The sequence below is a fragment of the Girardinichthys multiradiatus genome, chromosome 5 (assembly GCF_021462225.1).
Source record: "Girardinichthys multiradiatus isolate DD_20200921_A chromosome 5, DD_fGirMul_XY1, whole genome shotgun sequence".
Taxonomy (NCBI): Eukaryota; Metazoa; Chordata; class Actinopteri; order Cyprinodontiformes; family Goodeidae; genus Girardinichthys; species Girardinichthys multiradiatus.
The window spans coordinates 35,541,338-35,562,292 of record NC_061798.1 but is presented as its reverse complement, the minus strand read 5'-3'; the positions used below and the strand labels follow the sequence as shown (position 1 = coordinate 35,562,292).

General features: G+C 36.9%; 1 protein-coding gene across 2 annotated transcripts in view; it reads right to left on the bottom strand.

Moving 5' to 3' along the window:
* Positions 1-19,570, bottom strand: part of LOC124868225 (E3 ubiquitin-protein ligase SMURF2-like) — a 66,515-nt gene extending 46,945 nt beyond the window's left edge. Inside the window, exon 1 of one of the 2 annotated variants that reach the window (XM_047365197.1) lies at positions 19,014-19,570. In XM_047365197.1, the coding sequence (XP_047221153.1) occupies positions 19,014-19,065 (52 nt within the window). In that variant the 5' untranslated portion in view covers positions 19,066-19,570. The remainder of the gene's footprint in view (positions 1-19,013) is intronic. The other variant, XM_047365196.1, reaches the window with a different exon arrangement.
* Positions 19,571-20,955: the final 1,385 nt, after the last annotated feature.

The following is a 20,955-nucleotide window of genomic DNA, read 5'->3' as shown; positions in this document are numbered from 1 at the left end:
TTTTAAACGGCTTTTGGAGATGCATAAAAATATGTGGAAACAAAAGAAAAATATCTTATGGAAATGTCTTATGGAAATGTCTTTATTAGTGATTTTTTAAGGATGATTTCTAAAACCTTGCACTTGCACTGAGAGTAGGGTAGAAATCTATGCAGTAAGTGTCCCATCCATATTTCAATTCAGACATGACATACATAATACTGACAGATTAGTCTGATCTAATTTATACTACACGTGCAAAAAGTATTTATCCTACTGCTTTTTCCCTTCTAGCACAAGGTTTTCTAGCATCAGCATATATTTTATAGTGGACTGGTATCATTTCTTACATATTTCAATAGAATTTTACAGCAGTAGCACCTGGGTTGGGATAATTACACCACAGGAAATTACCAATCTTGTCTGAGCTTTTTTAGAGCACACTTCTACACCAAATCTGACATTGCTGCCATTTTAAAAATCCTGCAGCAGCCTACTGACTAAATGCCACGTGAGCAGACAAGCCGCTGGGATCCATGACTGGCAGAAAATCAGATACACTGGGATTGTAGTGCGGAAACCTGGGTCAACGAGGAAACACTTAACCACCAGAGAGCCCTAGGGTGAAGCTGTCCTTTGTCTGGTCTATGGGTCACTATTCCCACCATAAACTCCCTTTGTACAAACAATAAATAAATTAAATTTACTCAACTCTCCACAACAAAATCCCCAGATTAAATGACATTCTTTGTGACATTAAAGTAATTATCACATTTGTCACTTCAACAGCTTGATGTTTATTAAATCTTAAGGAAACAGCCTCAGTTTGCAGCCCAAGCAATAAACTTTTATAGCACTGCATTATAAACTTTATGCTTTTCTGGGACCATGTGCTGTGACCTTTCAACTTTCATTTTTTTCAAGTCAATAGATGACTACAAAATGGTTAAGATCGAGAATGTTTATCACCATTCACTAGGGCATTCAGCAGTTAGAGTGGAGTCATGCCATACTTTCCAAAATAACATTGTCATGTTGATATCACAATATTAACATGACGGTATCACAATACAATTAGGCAACCTAGCTCGCACGTCATTCTTGTCGTTGGTGGCCGTAACTTCTTTTCAATCAGTTTGCCAGCTGCCAATAAAACTCAGAAAAACCATAAAATCATAAACTACCATTTACACATCAACTTAAATTACAGTACATTAAGCAAAAAGCAAGGTTTGCTCATTATTGGAAGTTGCTTATCAAATTATTACCCACACTGCAGCGAGACTCCGGCAACACCTACAGGAGGACAGACCGCCAACAAAACAAGGCATCAAGGAAAACTGCCAAACAAATTGGTTTCATCACTAGAAGAAGGATAGAAAAAAAAAAAACACACTGCAGAGTACAGCGAGGCAATAAATGCATACAAAGAGATATGATGACAGCAGGCGAAGTGGAAGGAAATTCTGCTTTTAGTGTTCATTTTTATATCTTCTGTAAGATGACAATTGCAGTGTATAATTTTGGCTCTTGACAATTACTTCAGTAGTTCTCACACCATTTTTAAAGGCAGTTAGAGTTAAGATCAAGAGATAGTACACCCACTGTTTAGGGTTTAACATAAAGAATCTGGTATTTACCACATTCTAAAATGATTCAATGCTGTGAAAAAGTGATTGCCTCGTTTCAGGTCATCAATCTAATTTTATTACTGGAAAAATATAACCTGGTAAATACAAAAAGCAGTTTCAAAATTATGATTTCAATAACTAAGGGAAAAAGCTAAACAATCTGTTCTGGCCTTCAGGGAAAAGTAATTGCCCCTTGTTAGATCATGAATTAAATGTGATTAAACTACATTTCTTTTAGAAAGCCATGCTCAATTCCACAAGCCATATATAGGCTTGATTATTATCTGGCCTGCAGATATAATAAATAATTTAAAGAGAATCAAAAAGCAATACATCAACCCAGGACCAAGCGGAGAAACACACTCTGGTGGACAAAACGTGGCAGGTGTGAATAGACCCATTTAAACTGTAAAGAATACCATTAAGTTATCTGTTATAATTAGCGTTGACGTCATGAACATTCGTTTCCCTTAAAAAAAATGATCTTCTCTTAGGTAGAATAAACCCCTTTCACTGATGTGGAGCAAACCCAAAACAAAAAGAAACAAAACTGAAATTCAAACATCTCTGAGAAGAAATAGGATTATTTTGTGGATTATTGCAGTGGAAGCCATTTTTATTCATTACAAAGTCGGGACGCAGCGTGTTGCTGATAACAAAGAGAGGCTGTTACAACGGTTGGACTTTTTATTGTCTCCATCTGCCTGAACAAAGAGATCTGGCATAAGGTTGGTGTTTATTCTGTTCAAAAGGTGAAAGGTCGTAAACAGATCCTAGTTGGGGGACGTGATGGGGTATTCACACTTGTTTCCTCAAGGGAGACTCCCCCTGGATAACATTTGCATTTGTTGCCTCATGCATAAACAGCTGTGAGGAGTGTGATGAAATAAAATCTTAAGTGGCAAATAAAAAGCCTAAGAAGAACATGGTAGGAAACAAAATCTGTGTCCAAAGGTTAAGGAAAATAAATAAGATCAAAATACGCAAGAAACCAGGTGTGTTCATAGTTTTTTTAATCAAAAACAGCAGAACAAACAACACTGGTAAAGAAAAAAATCTAACTACGCAGATATTTTAAAACAATCATGGTATTAATCTCATATACAATCATGAGTAAAGTTTTGCACCTCAGGTGTCCAGAGCTAATGTTTAAAGATCATACATAATGTCACTGAGTTAAGTAGTTATTGATTACTATTTTAATAGATAAAAGACTGAAAAAAGTCTGAAGATCCTAAAATTGGAAGATAACAGAAATTTGTTTACATGAAAGAAAAATAACTTTATAAATACTTAAGAAATCTCAGGTTTCTGAAGAGTATTTGCCTTTCTATGCAGTCACTACTTAGTTGGGCCACCTTTTGCATGATTTACTGCAACAATGTGGCGTGGCATAGAACCGATCAGCCTGTGGTTCTGCTGAGGTGTAATGGAAGCTCAGATTGCTTTGATAGTTGCCTTCAGGTCATCTGCATTGTCTGGTGTCTCATCTTCCTCTTGACAATACCGCATAGAATCTCTATGGGGTTCAGGTCAGGCCAGGTGGCTGGCCAATCTAGCACAGGAACACCATGGTCATTGAACCACCTTTTGGTACCATTGGCAGTGTGGGCAGGTGCCAATTCCTGTTGCAAAATGAAATCAGAATCCCCACAAAGCTAATTAGCAGAAGGAAGCATTAGGAGCTCTAAACCTTCCTGGTAGATGGCTGCATTGACTGTGGACTCCAGAAAACACAGTGGACCAACACCAGCAGATGACATGGCACCCCAAACCATCAATGACTGTGGAAACTTCACCCTGGACTTCAAGCAACATAGATTCAGTGCCTCTCCACTCTTCCTCCAGACTCTAGGACCTTGATTTCTAGATAGAATGCAAACCTTCCTTTCATCTGAAAACAGGACTTTGGACCACTGAGCAACATTCCAGTTGTTTTTCTCTTTAGCCCAGGTAAAATGCTTCTGATGTCGTCTCTGGTTCAGGAGAGGCTTGACACAAGGAATGAGACATTTGTAGCCCATGTGTATGATTTGTCTGTGCTTAGTGGCTTCATACAATAGTCAAATTTTCTGAAACGGTAAATTTCAGTTTTTTCATTAACTATATGTCATAATCATCACAATTACAAGAAATAAAGCCTTGCATATTTCACTCTCTACCCATAACATTGTTCAGTCTCATTCTATCAATTAAACAAAAGACTTCCTCCTGTCTATCTAATGTTTCTCTGGCTGGCTCCCTGCCTTAACACCATACACACATTGCAGCCCATGTGGGGAAATATTGCAAACAACTTCTCTCTATGTTTTTAAGTTTCTGTAGAAACAGTTTATTACAACAAAATAATGATGCAGCAAGAAGAAGCATTTTTTTAATTGAGCAAAAAGAGGAGTCTGATCTACATCATATTTCCTCTGTAAAGCAATTACTCAATTTCCCAGTCTGGGTCTCTCTCTCCAGTCAAGTGAATGCTCAGGATGCCAATTATGTCATTCAGCTGAGAGGCCAAACTCCACAGCTGACACTCCCCCTCCTCTCTGCTCCCAGAGGAGAAGCCAATAATCTAAGGATAGGAGTCTGGAATGAGCACAGTTACTACAGAGAGCAGGGGGAGAAGGTAAAAGACCAAATGTCTCTGTGGAGACAGGAATTTACAATGAGTGGGGGGTGGGGGTGTCAGGGAGGGGAATAGAAATTAAAAATTACACTTACAAGTACCTGGCTTGGCTGCTGTGTTTAATCTGATTGGCTGCAATTGCACATTAAAGACCAAAAGATACCCCTAGAAATCCTAAGAATGAATATTCAGGACAGGAACACTAAACATGCCATGTTTTTCATTAACATTCTGCTTAGAAGGAATTAACCTTAAATTTGACCTCAAAGTAATGGATTTTAAGCAAAAAGGCTCAACTTCATTTAAAACAAGCTAAATTGACAGCAGGTTAGTGCCTAAAGCAATGTTCTCATAGATGCTGAAATCTCTTATATTGTAAGTGCGCATCATATGTACCGTAAATGTCCATTTCAATCTGGCTCACCTCACAATGACATGAACGTTATCAGGAGGGCCCACAGACAAGGACCCAAATGTCTCGACCAGTACTGTCGGAGTTTCTGAGGACCCTAACCCTAACCGTAGACCACATTTATAGTCTTGATAATGTCAAACTGTTTAATTCAAATCACGTATAAAAAGAGCTGGTACAGTGATTTGAAGTATTTATAAGCCTTGGACTTTTTCCACATGTTGTCATGTTATAACCACAAACTTCAAGGTTTTTTTATTGAGTTTTTTTTTTTGATAGACCAAGAAAAGTAATAATTGCGAGGTGCAAGAAAAGGATATATACAACCTTTTTTACAAATTGAATCTGAAAAGTAAGCGAAGACCCATTTTTTTCTTTTACATTCAAATAAAGTGCAATGAGCTACCTTCAAATGTCAATTATCAAACAAAGTCCATCAGTTGGGCCTCGCCATGGATAGAGAACAAGGACTCAACTACACACAACAAAAGAGACCGAATAAAAACTGAAGCCCAGAATGCACAATATTAACCCGTTATCATGACAGCTCCCAGGAAGTTGTTTGTGTTTATTCTGTATGTGTGTGTAGGGCCTGCTGTTTAAGAACGCCTGTGTGCAAAGTCACTCCTTCATTTATTGTTCTACAATACCACACCTTACCAGGAAGGTATTTAGAAAACAATACCTCACAGAGACTGAGAGCTGGTTGGCTTTTAAATCCTGATAATCAGGTTTTGCTCAGACTTGTTTGTTTTGTTTTTTTTTTATTAAAATTACTGACTTTGTTAACAATTGCATTTGGCACTTATTAATAGTTATTCATAGCCAAACTACACCTTTGTGTAATTTAATCTAATCATAATTATGTTTTCTGAACAAGCATTGGTTTTTTAACAGAGATAACCAGGCCATCCCACCTGAAAGATTTTATTTGAAAAGAAAAAAAAGATGAAAATAATGTATCATTTGCCATCCACAAGACGCAAGTATGTAAACTTTAGGGAAACAAGTTAGCCTTTTGTTGTTTCTAATTAAAAGGTGTGAGCATACAAAATGTTTCACAGTGCATTGCTGTGTAGCCACAGACCAGCAACGTACCCATGCTGACCCATGTACAGCAACAATAGCACCTACAATTGGGCACGTGATGATCAGAACCAGACCCTGCAGCAATGGAAAAAATGACTTCGTCTGATGAATCATGATGGTGAATTCTTGGCCTAAAAGAAAAAAAGGCTGGTCCCCATGTTTCATGGACCTGGTCTGGGGACATTTAGATGGAGTAGTTAGAACCTGTTGCTAGGCATACTTTGGAGGAAAGAAACATACAGACAAAAACACAAAATAGACCATATTCTGAAGACTTTAAGAGAGCCAGCATTTAGCTGTGTCCGTTTGTACATATGGTGTTGTGGTTGAGGCCATGTCATAAAACACTAGCACGGCTCCCACTAAATATATGTAAATAACGTTGTCCCACTGTATATTTAACTTTTAAAAAAAACACTGATACAAAATAAAATGTTTGGATTCCTGCTCAGTCCAATTATCCTGGTTATAGGTAGTAACCAATCATATTTATTGATTAATTGTGGTAAATCAGAACTGTTTGTTTTCTAATGCATAGCAGAGTAAAACAAAATGCTATGTTTATTTTTTGACATTCTCTACCTGCCATGTGACAACTTTATAGATGCTAAAGGCAGCGCCAGCAAGCGTGCTTAGGAGTTACAGGAGGAGAAAATGTATTTACTTTATGATCACCGTATTTGACCACACTGTTGTTCTTAGTCTAATAAGTTAACCATTTCCACAATAACAAAAAGTGACTGCACCTTCTCGGTTTTTCCAGCTTAACTGAAAACACAGATCGCGAGGAGGATGCAATAAGAGAAGCAGTAAATGTGAGTGTGTGCATATGTGCCTTCATAAAGTGAACATGCTGAGTGGTCTACCAGACACACACAAGAAGGTGGGCAGTCTGACCTAAGAAACAGTAGCAGAAAACAGTGAGGGGGAGGAAAGTTTAATCCGTTAAGTCTAACCTTCCTTTTTCCTTCAGTTACAATAAAAACACAAAGTACGTTTTGTTCGTTTATGGTAGTAGGCTTTGCTTATCTTGTTTTAAATATCTGCAAATAAATAAAAATCTAAACATTAAACAGCCAATTTTACAACTTCAATGGGTTTATGCATCGCTTTAACTACTTTTAAGCAATTGAAATAGAGAATTTATCACTTTCCTGAAGATCCCTGAAATCCCTCTCAGAGAGCCTAAGCAAATGTAAACAAACTGGAAGAGCTGTGGTGAAGGACCGCAACAGGAAATGTGTGCGAGTATGTGCGGCACACATATCAAAAGTTGAAAACAGATAAAGAGGAAAAAAAATTTTAAACAAATTCGGCACACTGGAGCCGCACCGACAGAATCGTCTGACAGCTGTCTGGACTAGATCCGGGGGTGAGCGAGGGAGAGGAAGGAAGAGAGAGAAATGACAGAAATGAGGGACATCCTGCTAGAAGAGCAAGAGTGAAACGGCTCAAGAGAGAAGAAGAAAAATATAAATCAGCATCGAGAGTAATGATTTAAGGCCCCCAGTGCCACAACAGTTGGTTCAGTAAATTTTTTTTTTTAAATCTTATTTTCAAAACTAAATATGCAGTAGCTTTGTTCCATTTAAATTAGAAAGCTTTTAACTTGCTTTTGATTGAAAATGTGGGAAACTTTCATCTTTCATGCTTGATGAGTGAAAAGCAAAGCTAGTTTTTAATGTTTAGCTAAGCAGAGAAGGTCAAAAATATGAATTAGTAAATTAGGAGGGGCAACAACGGTAAAGAGACTATCAGTCAGTTAACTGTAATATTCTAGATATATTCTATTCTATGATATTTTGGGTTACTTTGATCCATAACAATCCTGCTTTATAAACCTGGTAATCTCATATAATCATAAGCAATACAGAAAAATATCATAGAAATATAAAACCTGACAAATTCAAGCTTAGATATTTCTAAAGACCAGTGAACTGCCTTTTCACATTCTCCAAATTAAATTTGTAAGACTCTTGGAAATACCATGCTCCATTCATGATGTGCAGGAAAATCCTCCTGAAGCAGTTGGAAAGTTTAATGTATTCTGCATATTTAAACCCACCCCCTCTTGAGTCAGAGGCTGTTATGTAATACCAAGGTGTTCAGTCTTTCCATTTCTCTGTTCAGAAGTACAATGATGCCACAGAGTTCAAAAGTAATTGGAAAAGCAGCTTAATCTGAGAGCTAGCAACAGAGGGAAACGTTTATGCCTGAGATTATTAGGAGAGTAAGATTATTGACAATATTGTAAAAGTGTGACAGATGAATAAGAGAAGAACACAGATTTCTCTATGCGTTGACAGTCACTATTGTGCATGCTTAGTTATGAGTACCTTAATTTCCACCAAAGGCTTATCTCTCCTTCTGAATCCCTTCAAAGATTGCAGATCCAATATAAAGCATCCAAGCTCACCAAGAGAACCATGGGTCATAGCAGGAGAATTGTAAAACAGAGTTATGATGGCTGGCAAAGTGTCAAGAAATTTCATAACTATGTTGAACTCTTGACAGTCTTAAATACTTACTAAAATAAGTTGCTGAACTGATTTGCCAAAAACCAATTTAACTCCTTAAATTTAATTCCATGGTGTTTTTAATAATTTTTCGATGTGAACCATTCTGGTTAAAATTTTTTTTTGTGAACCGGTAACTTTCTAACACACACCAGTAGAGGGGCAGCATAAACAGATAGGGTACATACTGTAACCCTAAGTAGTATACCGCTACAGTGCTGACACGCAGCTGGTGGGTATGCTCCAAAATGTTACCATGGGAGGCAACAGGACATACTTCATGGCATCAGTCTGAAGTCGTCCTAAGACTTTCCTCAGACAACAATCAGGAAAAAAAAATGTTCTGCACTTGTTTTGCTTTTAGGCTTTTGCTAAATTTCTCGATGTTAAGAGAAACAATTGCGTTGGATCTCAAAAACGAAACAACCACATACTGCACCTTTACTAAACACGAAGGGTTAGCCCTGTGTTATCCATTATTTTATCACAGAGAGAGAAAAAAAAATAATAATCAGCGCTCATGTTTCTAAGGTCCTAATCCAATCATTGCTGAGGAACCAATTTTACTAAAATCCAATTTATCAAAAAAAGGAAGACCATAATTCCACACAGCAGAAACCATTAAGTTAGAAATAAAACATCCAAACATGAAAGAAAAGAGACATTACATTTAATATGCGTTTCATTTATTGCTGCGAAAAAATAAAAAATAAAATAAAAATTAGGTCTAAATGTTATTCCACACAGCTGTGAGCTTACAAAAAATATAGCAGACAGTGACGACAGGAAGTGTCACGCGCCATCAATGTCAACACTACACATAAAATATTGTTTTGACACAGTTGACTATTAAACCAGCTGAAAAATAGTCTGTTTAAAAGACAAAAAGGACTGATGAATCCCTACGATCCCTTTTAAAACATTTGCTAATAAAAAAAAACTGGCAGCCAAACTGGGCAGACCCAGTGACAGAGAGGATATGATTTATAAGTACCATAAGAACAGTTGTACCTAACTGACATTACAACCACTTTGGATTAGACATGCACTAACACCTTAAAACATTGACAAGGTAAATCTGGTTGCATTATCCTATAATAAATATAAAGGTTTGTCAACATAGTTTGAGATTTATGAAACATTATAACTGTGAATCAAAATCGGAGCATTTTCAGTGCTTTTTAGCATTTGGACCCTTCTATTGTGATGTTAAGGTCTTTAAAATTGAGATATGTTAAACGTTTACACCCCTACAATAGGGAAAAAAGTTTTTGTTTAAATGTCATCAATGATGGCACCAGTTGTTCAAGCTAATGTGTGACATGGCTTAATTTGGAACCTCAAAAGAAGCACTACAGATTTAGTTTGTATACAGTGCAACTTTTCACCAGCATTCGCAAACGGGGCATCACTACATTAGGTCACACAGAGGCAGCTGGCACATATCTGTCGTATCATAATCGTTATCACAGCAGTGACTAGACAGCAGTATCTGGGCTGCTATTGGGATCCTGATCTTTGGGTTACATTCTAACCTTATTAACTAGCTTCTGCAGAGTACAGCAGAAGAAGAAACAAGTGTCGGTGAAAACATTGCTGAAGTCCAGTGGATATGGAGTACAATGCATTGGCTCACTGTAAAAGGCCATAAGCAAAGCTAAATGCTTTTAAAGAGTGTAACCAAATAAGATTACCAGACCTACAAGTGTGACATGTTCTTTCAGATGAAGCAGTGAAGCAATCAAAATGAGATTAGACAATAATGATAATGTTACTTGTGATTATAGAGCAGGGGAAAAAAATTTGTGGACATGTATAAACTGTTTCTGCACATTTTTATTTCTATAGTACCCAAGAATCTGCATTTAAGTAAAATTATTACTTTCAGAAACTATGGTAAATGCAATTTGAAAGAATACCAAGTTTGTTATTTGTGTTTTTGGGTAATGTATTCTTTGTTTACCATAGAAAGCATTGGAGCAAGGTGCCATTTCAGATTTGAAGGGACTTCCTGTCTGCATTCCTTCCAGACTGACCAATAAAAGAAAACGATAAGAATGAACTTCAAATAAGATCAAGTACAGAATGAACATTTGCACCCTTAACTAGAAACAAACATTTTCCATATCAATACCACAGACCACTGTCAGTGTGTGAATGTGTGAATGACTGATTGTAGTGTAAAGTGCTTTGGGGTCTCTGGGGACTTGATAAAGCACTACACAAGTTCAGGCCATTTACCATTTACCAATACCATGTGAGCACTGAATGGGTGAAACCAACCTCTGCAGCACATGTGGTCAATTCAAGTATACTCTAGTGATGCAGACTGAACAAAGCTGGAGGAAGCTTAGGGTACAGACCATGGTAGTGCACAAAAAAACTAACCCCAAAAGCTAGAGGCAAGATGAAGCGAGCATGCCGAACATTGTTTAACACATAAAAGCCAAATCTATAGTACAAATCAATTTACTTAAAGCACATGCAAACACAATCAGATGGCCCTACTGAGTCATTACATGCAAATAAGACAAAGCTATTCCTTTCAGCAGACCGTGGGAATTCATAAATCCAAGTTTAGTTTATTTTTACTGTACTGAAGAGAATAAGAAATTCTATTAAAAAAAAAATGTTTGCCTTCTACTACTAAATTCAGCTAAATGTTTCTGTAAATTTCTCCATCTAATCCCATCATAAATAGAACAGCCAGATTAAAAATGTTTACATGGAAGTTTAGAAAGTTTCTTTATAATGAATTAATTGCATCAGCATATTTGTATATACTACTGCAAATAATAGAACTACAATACATAAAAAAAGCAGTTAGAATTACTACTTTGATATTGAAGAAAACACTTCTAAAGATCATGTTGGAAAAAACCCCTTTAGAAAGCCTGTAAAAATAGTCGTCCTTTGCATAGCTTATACAAGGCATGCACACAGACAGGCTGATCTGACTACAGATTTCTAAGTATAACATGTTGCATTTGAGACAAAAGTGATGACATTAATGTATCAACATATAGGGAAGGACTTTAAAGAGTTTCTAAAACCATAAGACTGTCAAAACAGTTAATGGATTTACTGAGGGAAGGACAGACAACAACATAAAAACTAACAGAAGAAATTACAAGGTGCCCAAATAAATTGCTCTCCAATCTATGAATATCTAAAGACAAGAAGCACAGGAAAACAAAAGCCACCAAAGTAGAAATGCAAACATACAAACACATAGACAAACATACTTCACACTTTCCTTACACTCACAAAAATGGCACGAAAGAGTAAGTTCCCTACTCCACAATGTGGACAAAATGGTAACGAACAGGTTGTCAACGCCACATCTTTCACCTGATGTATGCTGGTTAGCAAAGAAAGCAATAAACTTGACAAACAACTCTGCCTTACAGACAATTAGCTCAAGAGTCTGCAAAGTCAAACAGTGCCCATTTCTTGTCCTATAACTGGTGTAAACTGATCTTTCAGCTAGAACACTGCACATTCCAGATATTTATATACAATTATGCCACCACATGACTCATTAATAGTGCACTGATGTTGTGACTATGAATCTGAAAATATTATTTAATATTTAATTTTAATATTTTATCAAATAATATTTTGGTCTGTTAAGGGTTGTCCTGTGAATACCAGCCCAGTAAGGCGATGGTATTAGGACAAAATAGAAAGGTGTGAGACGAGCTCTGACATTATTGAACAGCATAAACTCTGCACATATATGGAATGAATTCACACAATTTCTTAAAATACAAGAATTTATTAACAAAAATAAGTCAACTCAAAGTCAAACATATTTCAATCAACAAACTCTTTACTAAAATCCAACTAAACTACTAAGCAGAATTAAAGAATAATGAAGACTAATGGGCTATGTACAATATAAACAAGTTGATTAAAGATGATTGGAAATTATGACCAAAAGAGTGATGCAACATTACCATGTAATGTTTATGTTTGAGAACCGAGGATTATCTTGAAGAATCTGGAAATGGAGTTAAGTTTGTCTTGGAACCAACTTAGGAAATAATCAGCAACATTTAGACAACCATTCACAATGCAAGATCAGAAAAAATATTATTTTAATAAAATAATGTTTTAAATAATGATCTGCTGAATAAAACCAACCTTCTGGATGACTAATTCTCAATGGTGTCTCATTAGCTGCCTTTATTTGTTAAAATAATATTTAAAGAAATATTATTAAGGAAATAGTAAAATATTTAGGGAGGTATTTTGGAAACGAGCCAAATCTTTCTGGAGAAATGGGGCTTAATGGTGTTTACTTAGTTATCAAGTCTAGCAAAAATAATGTTTAGGGAAATATTATTTACTGGATTGAAAACTAACAACCTTTCTGGGTAAATATTCTTTAGCAGGCAAGCACATGTTCTTAGCTGTTAGCAGTTAAAGCTAACAAAAGAAGCTGATAGCTTAGCACCAGAATCAAACACACACCTTTAAAATACCGTCAAAAAAAGGGTTAAAATGCATGAGCGCGTTATGATCAGTCTTCTGTGTTTAAAATCACCCTTTAAATAAAGTTTGTCTGAACTTTAAAAACACACAAACACAGAACCCAAAACTGAGCACGTGTGCTGCAGATAGCCTGCTAGCACCAAGATAGCGGAGTTTTACACAAACAAAACTTCATAAAATGAAAAACGTTTAGATCATTTCATCCTAAATATCTCTCTCTGCCCAAACCTAACCTCATGAACCGTGCTGAGGAGTTGTCCGAGCGACGTCGAAGTTTGAAGAAAGCTCTGTGAACAAAGTGTTAGCTCCGGAGCAGTGGCTGGGCAGCTCGCTCTGTCCGCTGACCACACTGCACGTTAACTGCCGTAACCACAGTGATGCGGTGCCGTTGTCCTCCTTTAAGATCGGGAAACTGCTCCACATGGCTTCGTAGAGACAGCGTCTCTGCAGGGAATTCTCTGGAACACAGTTTGCTTCTGCAGGCTTTATGCATATGATCGGTGATCTTATGACACCCTTGGATCCAGTTGAAGAGTTATGTCTGTTTGCCAGCAAAGAGACATTAGCGTGCTATCTCTCCGGCCAGCCTCGCAGCGGAGTCCGGATGGAAAAGGCAGAATGTAGCAAGAGCGGTGCTTTTATTTGGACAGTAACGTCACAGGAAGTCCGCAGTTACCCCGTTTCCTGGCTGTGCCGGAAGTAGGTTAATGCAATTTATTTTGAAAGTTCCAGGAAAGTCTGTACTGGCCTTTCACTGGCCTTTTGTAACCATGGCTGTGGTGCCAACACTGATGTATCAGAGTAGCTAAACCTGGTCAAAGTTTAACCTGTTAAAAGTATTTCTAAAGAAGGCAAAGGTCAGCTGGAAACTACCACAGCTTTCAGTGTCTGAATGTGTGATTAGCACAAAACATTTCTTACAGGTTGACAAGCAAAAAAATATTTCCTAAGCAATCAACAACCGAGGGTGAAAAACTAGGACAAACAAGGTAGCTCAACTAAAGAAAGGTTATTTTTTGGCGGTTGCAAACAAAATCTTTTGTTGGAAAAGAACTGTGAGAAAAGCTTTGGTTTCAAACATGGACTCGCAATCTGTGGTTACTAGTCTCAAGGTATACAAAGGGTTTATAAAGCTATGTTTTCTAACCACAAATATGTTCCATCATCATACCTTAGGAACCCTATTCATCCAGAGTTTAGGTATAGGAAATCATGCAGTCTTAGTGATACTGCGACCAGTCGCTTTTTATCGTTCTCCCAATCAGAAGTTCTACCATAACTGTCTGCTTTCAAATCTAAAAGAAATGAACTAAACCCACTCCTTGTTTTCCATTCTTGTAGTACTGATATTTCTGTTGGATTGTTTGTGACCCGATTCTGCTGTAGCAAGATTCTGTGCAGTCCATCTCCAGCATCAGTTTAGTCTTACATTATGCAACACGACACGGTTATGATTAATCTTGCACAATGTGAAATGCACAGGTTCGTTGTGATTTGCAGATTGCCCAGTGTCAAGCAGTCTTTAGACAGTATGCACTTCGAAATTGACTGCTATGCAGGGAGGTCATACTAAACCACAAATATCAATAAAACATCAAGAAATCAGCTCTTCTTTTTACATCCATCCTTAACAATTTATCAAACAATGTCTTAGCTCATCAGTAGCTAGCAAGCCCTTTAGTCTTACCATTACCAAATGTTGTGCATGGTGGTGGTATAATCATGCTGTGGGGCTGATTTGCTGCCTATGGTACCACTGCACTGCACAAAGTGAATCAAATGATGAAGGAGGACTACCTACATATTGTTCATCTTTACTTCAGATCAAAGCTAGATGGCTGAAACGTGGAAATAACTGGGTGTCCGAACAAGACAATGACCCCAAGCACATCACCACTGATGTTGGAATGGATAAAAGAGACTAACATTAACCTTTTGCAAGTACTTTGCCAAAGTTACGACCTCAGCATCTGAATGTTTGTGGATTACGATTAAAAGCTGGGTGAATCCCAACAATTCAACAACAAAACTCTAGAAAGAAAGACAAATGTTGGACAATATCCAGCCAGAATTATGACAGAAGTCTGTTAATGCAAAAAGCATGTAGTCGAGGTTCAACTTACTAAGGAACATTTACCAGATATTGGCTGTGGTGACTGAATATATATTTGAGCCTGTATATATAATTTTTATCTGTTGTGGACTAGAGAAAACTCCCAGTAAATTCAAACTTGTGCATCCAACTCTTGTTTTCATAAGAGAAATCATGTGTCTTGTAGCTTAATTATATGCTTAAAAATTAATTAAAATTCAAAATTAATATGGCATGTTTCCCCGAGGTAAACATCTCAGTTGATGCATGGCTGCTAACTTTGAATTTTGGTGCAACACTGTGGATTTTTTTGTGGATTTTATTACTAGAAAAACTGAAGAAGACACTACGAACTGATGCACACTGATGAGTTTTCTACGAGCGGACGACAACTGCTGAGGCAGTGGTCATTTCTGATGTGTTCTCTCCCCCAATGGTAATTTGGCAGCTAAAACTAAGGAAGGACTTTCATCTTAATCACCAACTTCCTCTCGTTCAACACACGAACAGATCAGAATGTCCACGTATAATAGCAAGAACACAGCCACACAATGACACAGAATGACAGTGGATGAAAAATATACATGTGGATTTCCTTGCCTGCGAGAGTATAACACGCTCAGAGAATAGGAAGAATGTTGAGATGATTCTACCAGTTGTTCCCTGCTCACACCAGGCCAAGAGGAGTCTAATGGAAAGAATGGATTGCACGGATATCCTTACTGTATAATGTTGCCAAGAAGCCAGTTTTTTTTAAAGGAAGAATTCTACATCTCATGTCATTCACCTTTAAGAACCCCAAGGCCCCCATTTACAGGTTTTTTGATGAAAAGGGAAAAGTTTTGTTGAATGTCTACTGTTCGTCTACATGACAAAGGTGCGCGTTTTATCTGAAAGCGGCACTATTTCAAATCGATTCCAGGATGTGTTGGTTTAAAACGTCCCGGCCTCCATTGTTGTGTAGACGGGAAACACAAAATTTTCCTGTATGGGGAAGCGCTAAGAAATTGTAATTGTTTGGGAATAAGCATGTGTTATTATGACATGAAGATTATTAATTTAGGGCATTATAAAGACATTTCTACTGTCCAGCTCTTGATTTGAGGGGAAGTTTTTGAGTTCTTATTCTTATATACACCTGTGTGCTATGCACCAAGCCTCCCCTTGTTTCCTGGGAAAAACAGTTACAATAATTTGACACTGTGTCCAAATACCTAAATCTTTGTTTCAATTGACCACAAAACCTTTATTAAGAACACATTTGGTTTGTCCATGAGGGCAGCTGAGTTGAAGGTATCGATTTTGGCACTCTCTGAACACACTGATGCTAAAGTCACTTCCCTATGGACAGTGACCCTTGGGTTCGAGCATCCTTCACTTATCACACCTTGGTGGTTTTGGATTAGTCCAGGCCATTCTAACCAATTTCCTTTCTTCTGAGGGTGATAATTTGGGACACATGGTTGACAATTGGATGCTCCAAGAAGAAATGATCTTCAACACTCATCAATACTATTTTTGAAATGGAAAAAAAGGCCAACATTAAGGTTCTGGAATGGCCCCAACCTCAACTGTGAAGTGTGCCAAAAAACCAACATTTAAACAAACTACCACTTCTGATAAAAAGAGTGGTCAAATATCCAGTCACAATTATGTCAAGACTTTGTTGATGGCCACAAATAGCATGTGGTTCCTCTGCAGTTCAGGTTGTTTGTATGGTATTCAATACCTATTAACTTCTTGCTACTGGCACTTTATATTGGACAAAAATCCACCAATTTATTGTGAACTGACTGGCTCAACCTTAGATCGCATATGTGGTGGCAACTAAAGACTAAAAAGCAAGTAGGACCACCAACACATCTAAGCAATTCTTTTAAAAGTTCATCACCCAAGAAAACACAGAATTTATTCAACACATTTCCCGAAACTGAGGCTAAAACCAAATAAAGGTTGGAGGAAAAATTATTACCAAGCAACATAAACCATAATCCTTTAACTTCTTTCGTCCAGACAAACTGTTCTTTTAGACATAGGGAAAAACAACGTATTGCAATCAAAAGACCAACACAGACTGAGTAAAACTGGACCGGAATGAAACGTTAGGTCTAAATACACACAGTTACAGACATCAGAAATCACAGTTGGCCACAACTCAATGCAAATGCAAAGCCTACAACACAAGCAACAATCTAAATGAAGACCTCAATTCACTGGTCTGCAAGAACGGAAATTTAGGTCATTCTAAATGATGTGAATACCACTTTGAATGGGTTTATGATCAGGAAAGGCTCTCTGAGGCTTCACATTCTTGGCATTCCGTTGAAGACCACTGCAGCACATATAAAACTATCGTCCATATGGAGAGAAAAAGAGACCCCAGGCATACCAGAAAGAATAAGAATTGGATGTATGTTTGAGAAACAATTTCACTCCAAAATATTTCTTACTCCTCAATGAAACACAATTCAGTCTACTGGAGTTAAGCTAGAATAAAACTGGTATGCTAAAGCAAAAATATGCAGCAATGTTTTAGCCACAAATGTTTTAGAAAACAAATTGCAGCAAAAAACAGTTAAGGTAGGGCAATTTTATGTACTTTACTCCCGATTGCAGCTTTTTAACATGAGCAAATTTATGCACTAAATATATTTAAATTTAAAGATGAATATTTAAGGTTGAAAAAAAGTTTAAACCATGAAGGCTGAAAAACAGCAGGTATGTTACTACAAGATCTGAGGCTGCCATTTTTGCTGGATTGTTTGATCTCCTACTGAGGGTTGCAGAGAATCCCTGTTGATATCATATTAAAAATACCCAGAATATCAATAATGATGTTCTGTAAGTGACTTAGTTGGGGCATACTGATAAAGTTTTGCTCTAACAAAACCATGGTCACTTTACCTGAAGATGAAAATTTCTTTTAAATCCACCAACTAGTCTGTTATTGTTTTGTTTTTTTTACTGTTTATATAATATACTTATTTTATATATTAGCATGTTTTCTAGCCTAGGCAGGAAACAGATTCCATTAAAACAGGAAAACATATATAGCAATAGAAATTAACTGTTTACTTTGAAAAAGATAGTAAGTAGCCTTTTTATTTCAAGGCAGAATATGTTTTGTCACAGATTTTAATAAAAATATCATTCTACGGTAACTTACGTGACCCTATGGCTGAATGAAAGGACTATTAACTGTCAATTAGCTAACATTAAAAGTAACAACTAAAACGGTTGAACTTTCATTCATCATGGTTCTAGTGTCTATAAACACTACTAGGTAATGTACTGAAGTAGGCTGAAGTGCTCTCCAAACCTGCTCATTTTGTGTGGAAAGACCTTCAGAACACACTCAACTTGATTTATTACCATACCTAATTTTAACAGATACTGAAAACAGTTTTAGCAGAAGTGTCACCGTTTTTATTTAAGTTCTTAATTATAGGTTCATGTCTCAAGGATTTTATCCATTTCGTGTTATACTGATTATTGCATTGGTTTATTAGTCCTGTGTTTTCCATTCAGTGCATCTATATGGGACATTTTTGCTTCTCGTCTTAACCAGGACTCACTGACATAAGAGATAAATGTATCTCAATGGCACATTCCTGGTTAAATAAAATAAAACTGATATTTCTTTGGCGTTTGATAGCAATAGCTTAAAAAAAGGGTTAAAAACAAGCCATTTTCAGGGAAGTGAGTTTAAGTGTTAATGTAAATAAAGAGACAAAGCACCTGCAATTAAAAATGTATGCCACCTAATAATATCAAAAAACCGAATAACACAGTGGTCAGTGCTTGATTGAAAAGCAGTTTCTCTGAAAAGTCAAGGTTATGAAAATAAAATAATTTAAGATCTAATTTTAATTTATGTCATATCCCAAACAGCTTTAGATAGATAGATTAAACACAGCTAATGTTTGCTAACAAGGCAGGCTTATAAACTGCACTTCAGTATAGTTTAGTACATTGCTTTATGTGTTATTCACTTAATTGCAACGTTACTAATTGTGTTACAATAGTCCAAATATCATCCATGTGTTTAATCCAAACATTTCCCACAATGCTTTTGTTTTTATAACCAGCAGACGTTAGTAGAAACTGTTAGCATGCAGGCTAATAGTGTGCTAGCATAACTAAGCGGCGTAAGAAGGGGGGTTTAAATTTTGCTTACCTGTCAACCGCAGCTTTACTGGGCCATTTCTCCTAACTCCTTGGTTCGACATTCCCTTTTTATATTCCACCTTAATGAAGATGAACAGAAAGTGTCTAATTCACACGTTTGCGTGTAGCTTTGTCCAAAAAAAGGTATCTCCCAAAAACGATCCCTGGGCTAGCTCGGGGTTAGCTTCTTGTAGTATCACCATAGCAAATCACGCTGACTGTGCATGCAACGTAATGCTCTCACTATTAGATCCCTGCGAATACTCTCTCCACGGGAGCCCATTTTCAGCATTAAAACACAGACGTACTATTTAGAGGGAATACACGTAGCTACATGCCCGACTGTGGGTCGTGTCAAGCGTAGTGACACAGATTAGGTGAGCGGTTTGTCCTCCATCCGGACAGGCGTCTACACTGCCCGAGCTGCTCAAACTGAAGTTGGGGGAGATGGTTGTAAAGGCTGCGCTGCTGCAGACAGGCAGAGTGAGGCAGACGTATATCCGGTGTTGTATCGAGCCGAGTTCCTTCAATCAGACCCGTTCACCCACCGAATGCGCTTCTACTCGGTATTTTTACGGCCGCTTCTTGGTTCCATGGTGCATTTAAGTCAACTCGTAATCTGGATTATCTATACTGAAGGAAAACATCCTAATTGATTTTTTTTAATCAAACGTCACCACGATTTATTCAACACTTTATGATAAAACATGATCCCTGCATGTTTTGTTACGCTAAATGGATTTTCTCATTAGAAACCAGCAATAAAAAACACAATAAAAATCAAATAATTTCTGCAGCAGGACTTTCTATCTGTCCATTTTTGTCTAGTTTCTGTTAATGACGACCGCCAGCATCAAACATATCCTAAAATATAAACAAAACCAAAATGAAACAATAATACGGCAGTTTTTTTCATACTCTGACACCTTCCACACCTCAAATTGGGCTTCAGCGCGTGACGTCACTGTCCATTCATTATAATTTACAGGTATGACCTTCTCATTAAATGTCGCACACGAAATGAAAAACAATTCACCAAAATTTTAAATCAGAGCACATTCTTAATAGTCTTTGACAGCGTTAGGTTTTTATGCCATTGTAAACTATAACTGTAGGAGATGCCTCTTCTTTCATTTACCTCAAACGTGTTTTCACATTTTTAACCACAACACAGAGGTGAACAAGAACATACAGTTAAAATGAGGTATGTATTTGCATACACTGAATAAACACATAACCTCTCACAATCTGTGATCGAGGGGTGTCTTTACTTAATGTAAATGTTGTGAATTAACCTGCCAGAAGCTTACAAAAGGTATGATATTCTCATCTGGGCTTTCCCCACAATTATTTAAAGGCATAATAAGCCTCACATATGCAAACTTGAAAAAAATAATTAAAAAATGTTATGTTGGTATTAAAGAAATATAGTTTTGGCAGTCTTAACTGACCTAAAACTAAAAATCTTTAATTTCATTTAATGGTAGTGAAAAAATAAGGTGATGTTTTTTAAAACAGTTTACATGTAATTTGTCCCAACTTAATCTGTATTAATGTCCCTTTTGCCCCTGGCACTCCTCATTGACTTGTTTTTTAACCCTTTTCTTTGTTAAATAAAGGCTAAATTAAATAAAATGATGAATATGTGTTGGAACCATATAAAATAGTAAAATATAGATAATAAATGTACAGGATGTATTTGAATGCACCATACGGTAAAACCCTGTTTAAAAGCGCAAAACCTCAACTGCAGGTCAGAACGGACACATTCCAAAAGGGAAAATTAACTAAAAAAAGACACCGATAATAGCATTTAAAAACTGTCTGGGTGTAAAGTCTGAATCTGTATGAAATACAACCCAGTATTGTATTCATACAAAGTCTCTTAAGTGAAATTTAATTTAGTGACCTATCAAATGACCCAATAATTTGTACGTTGTTGCTTTATTTTG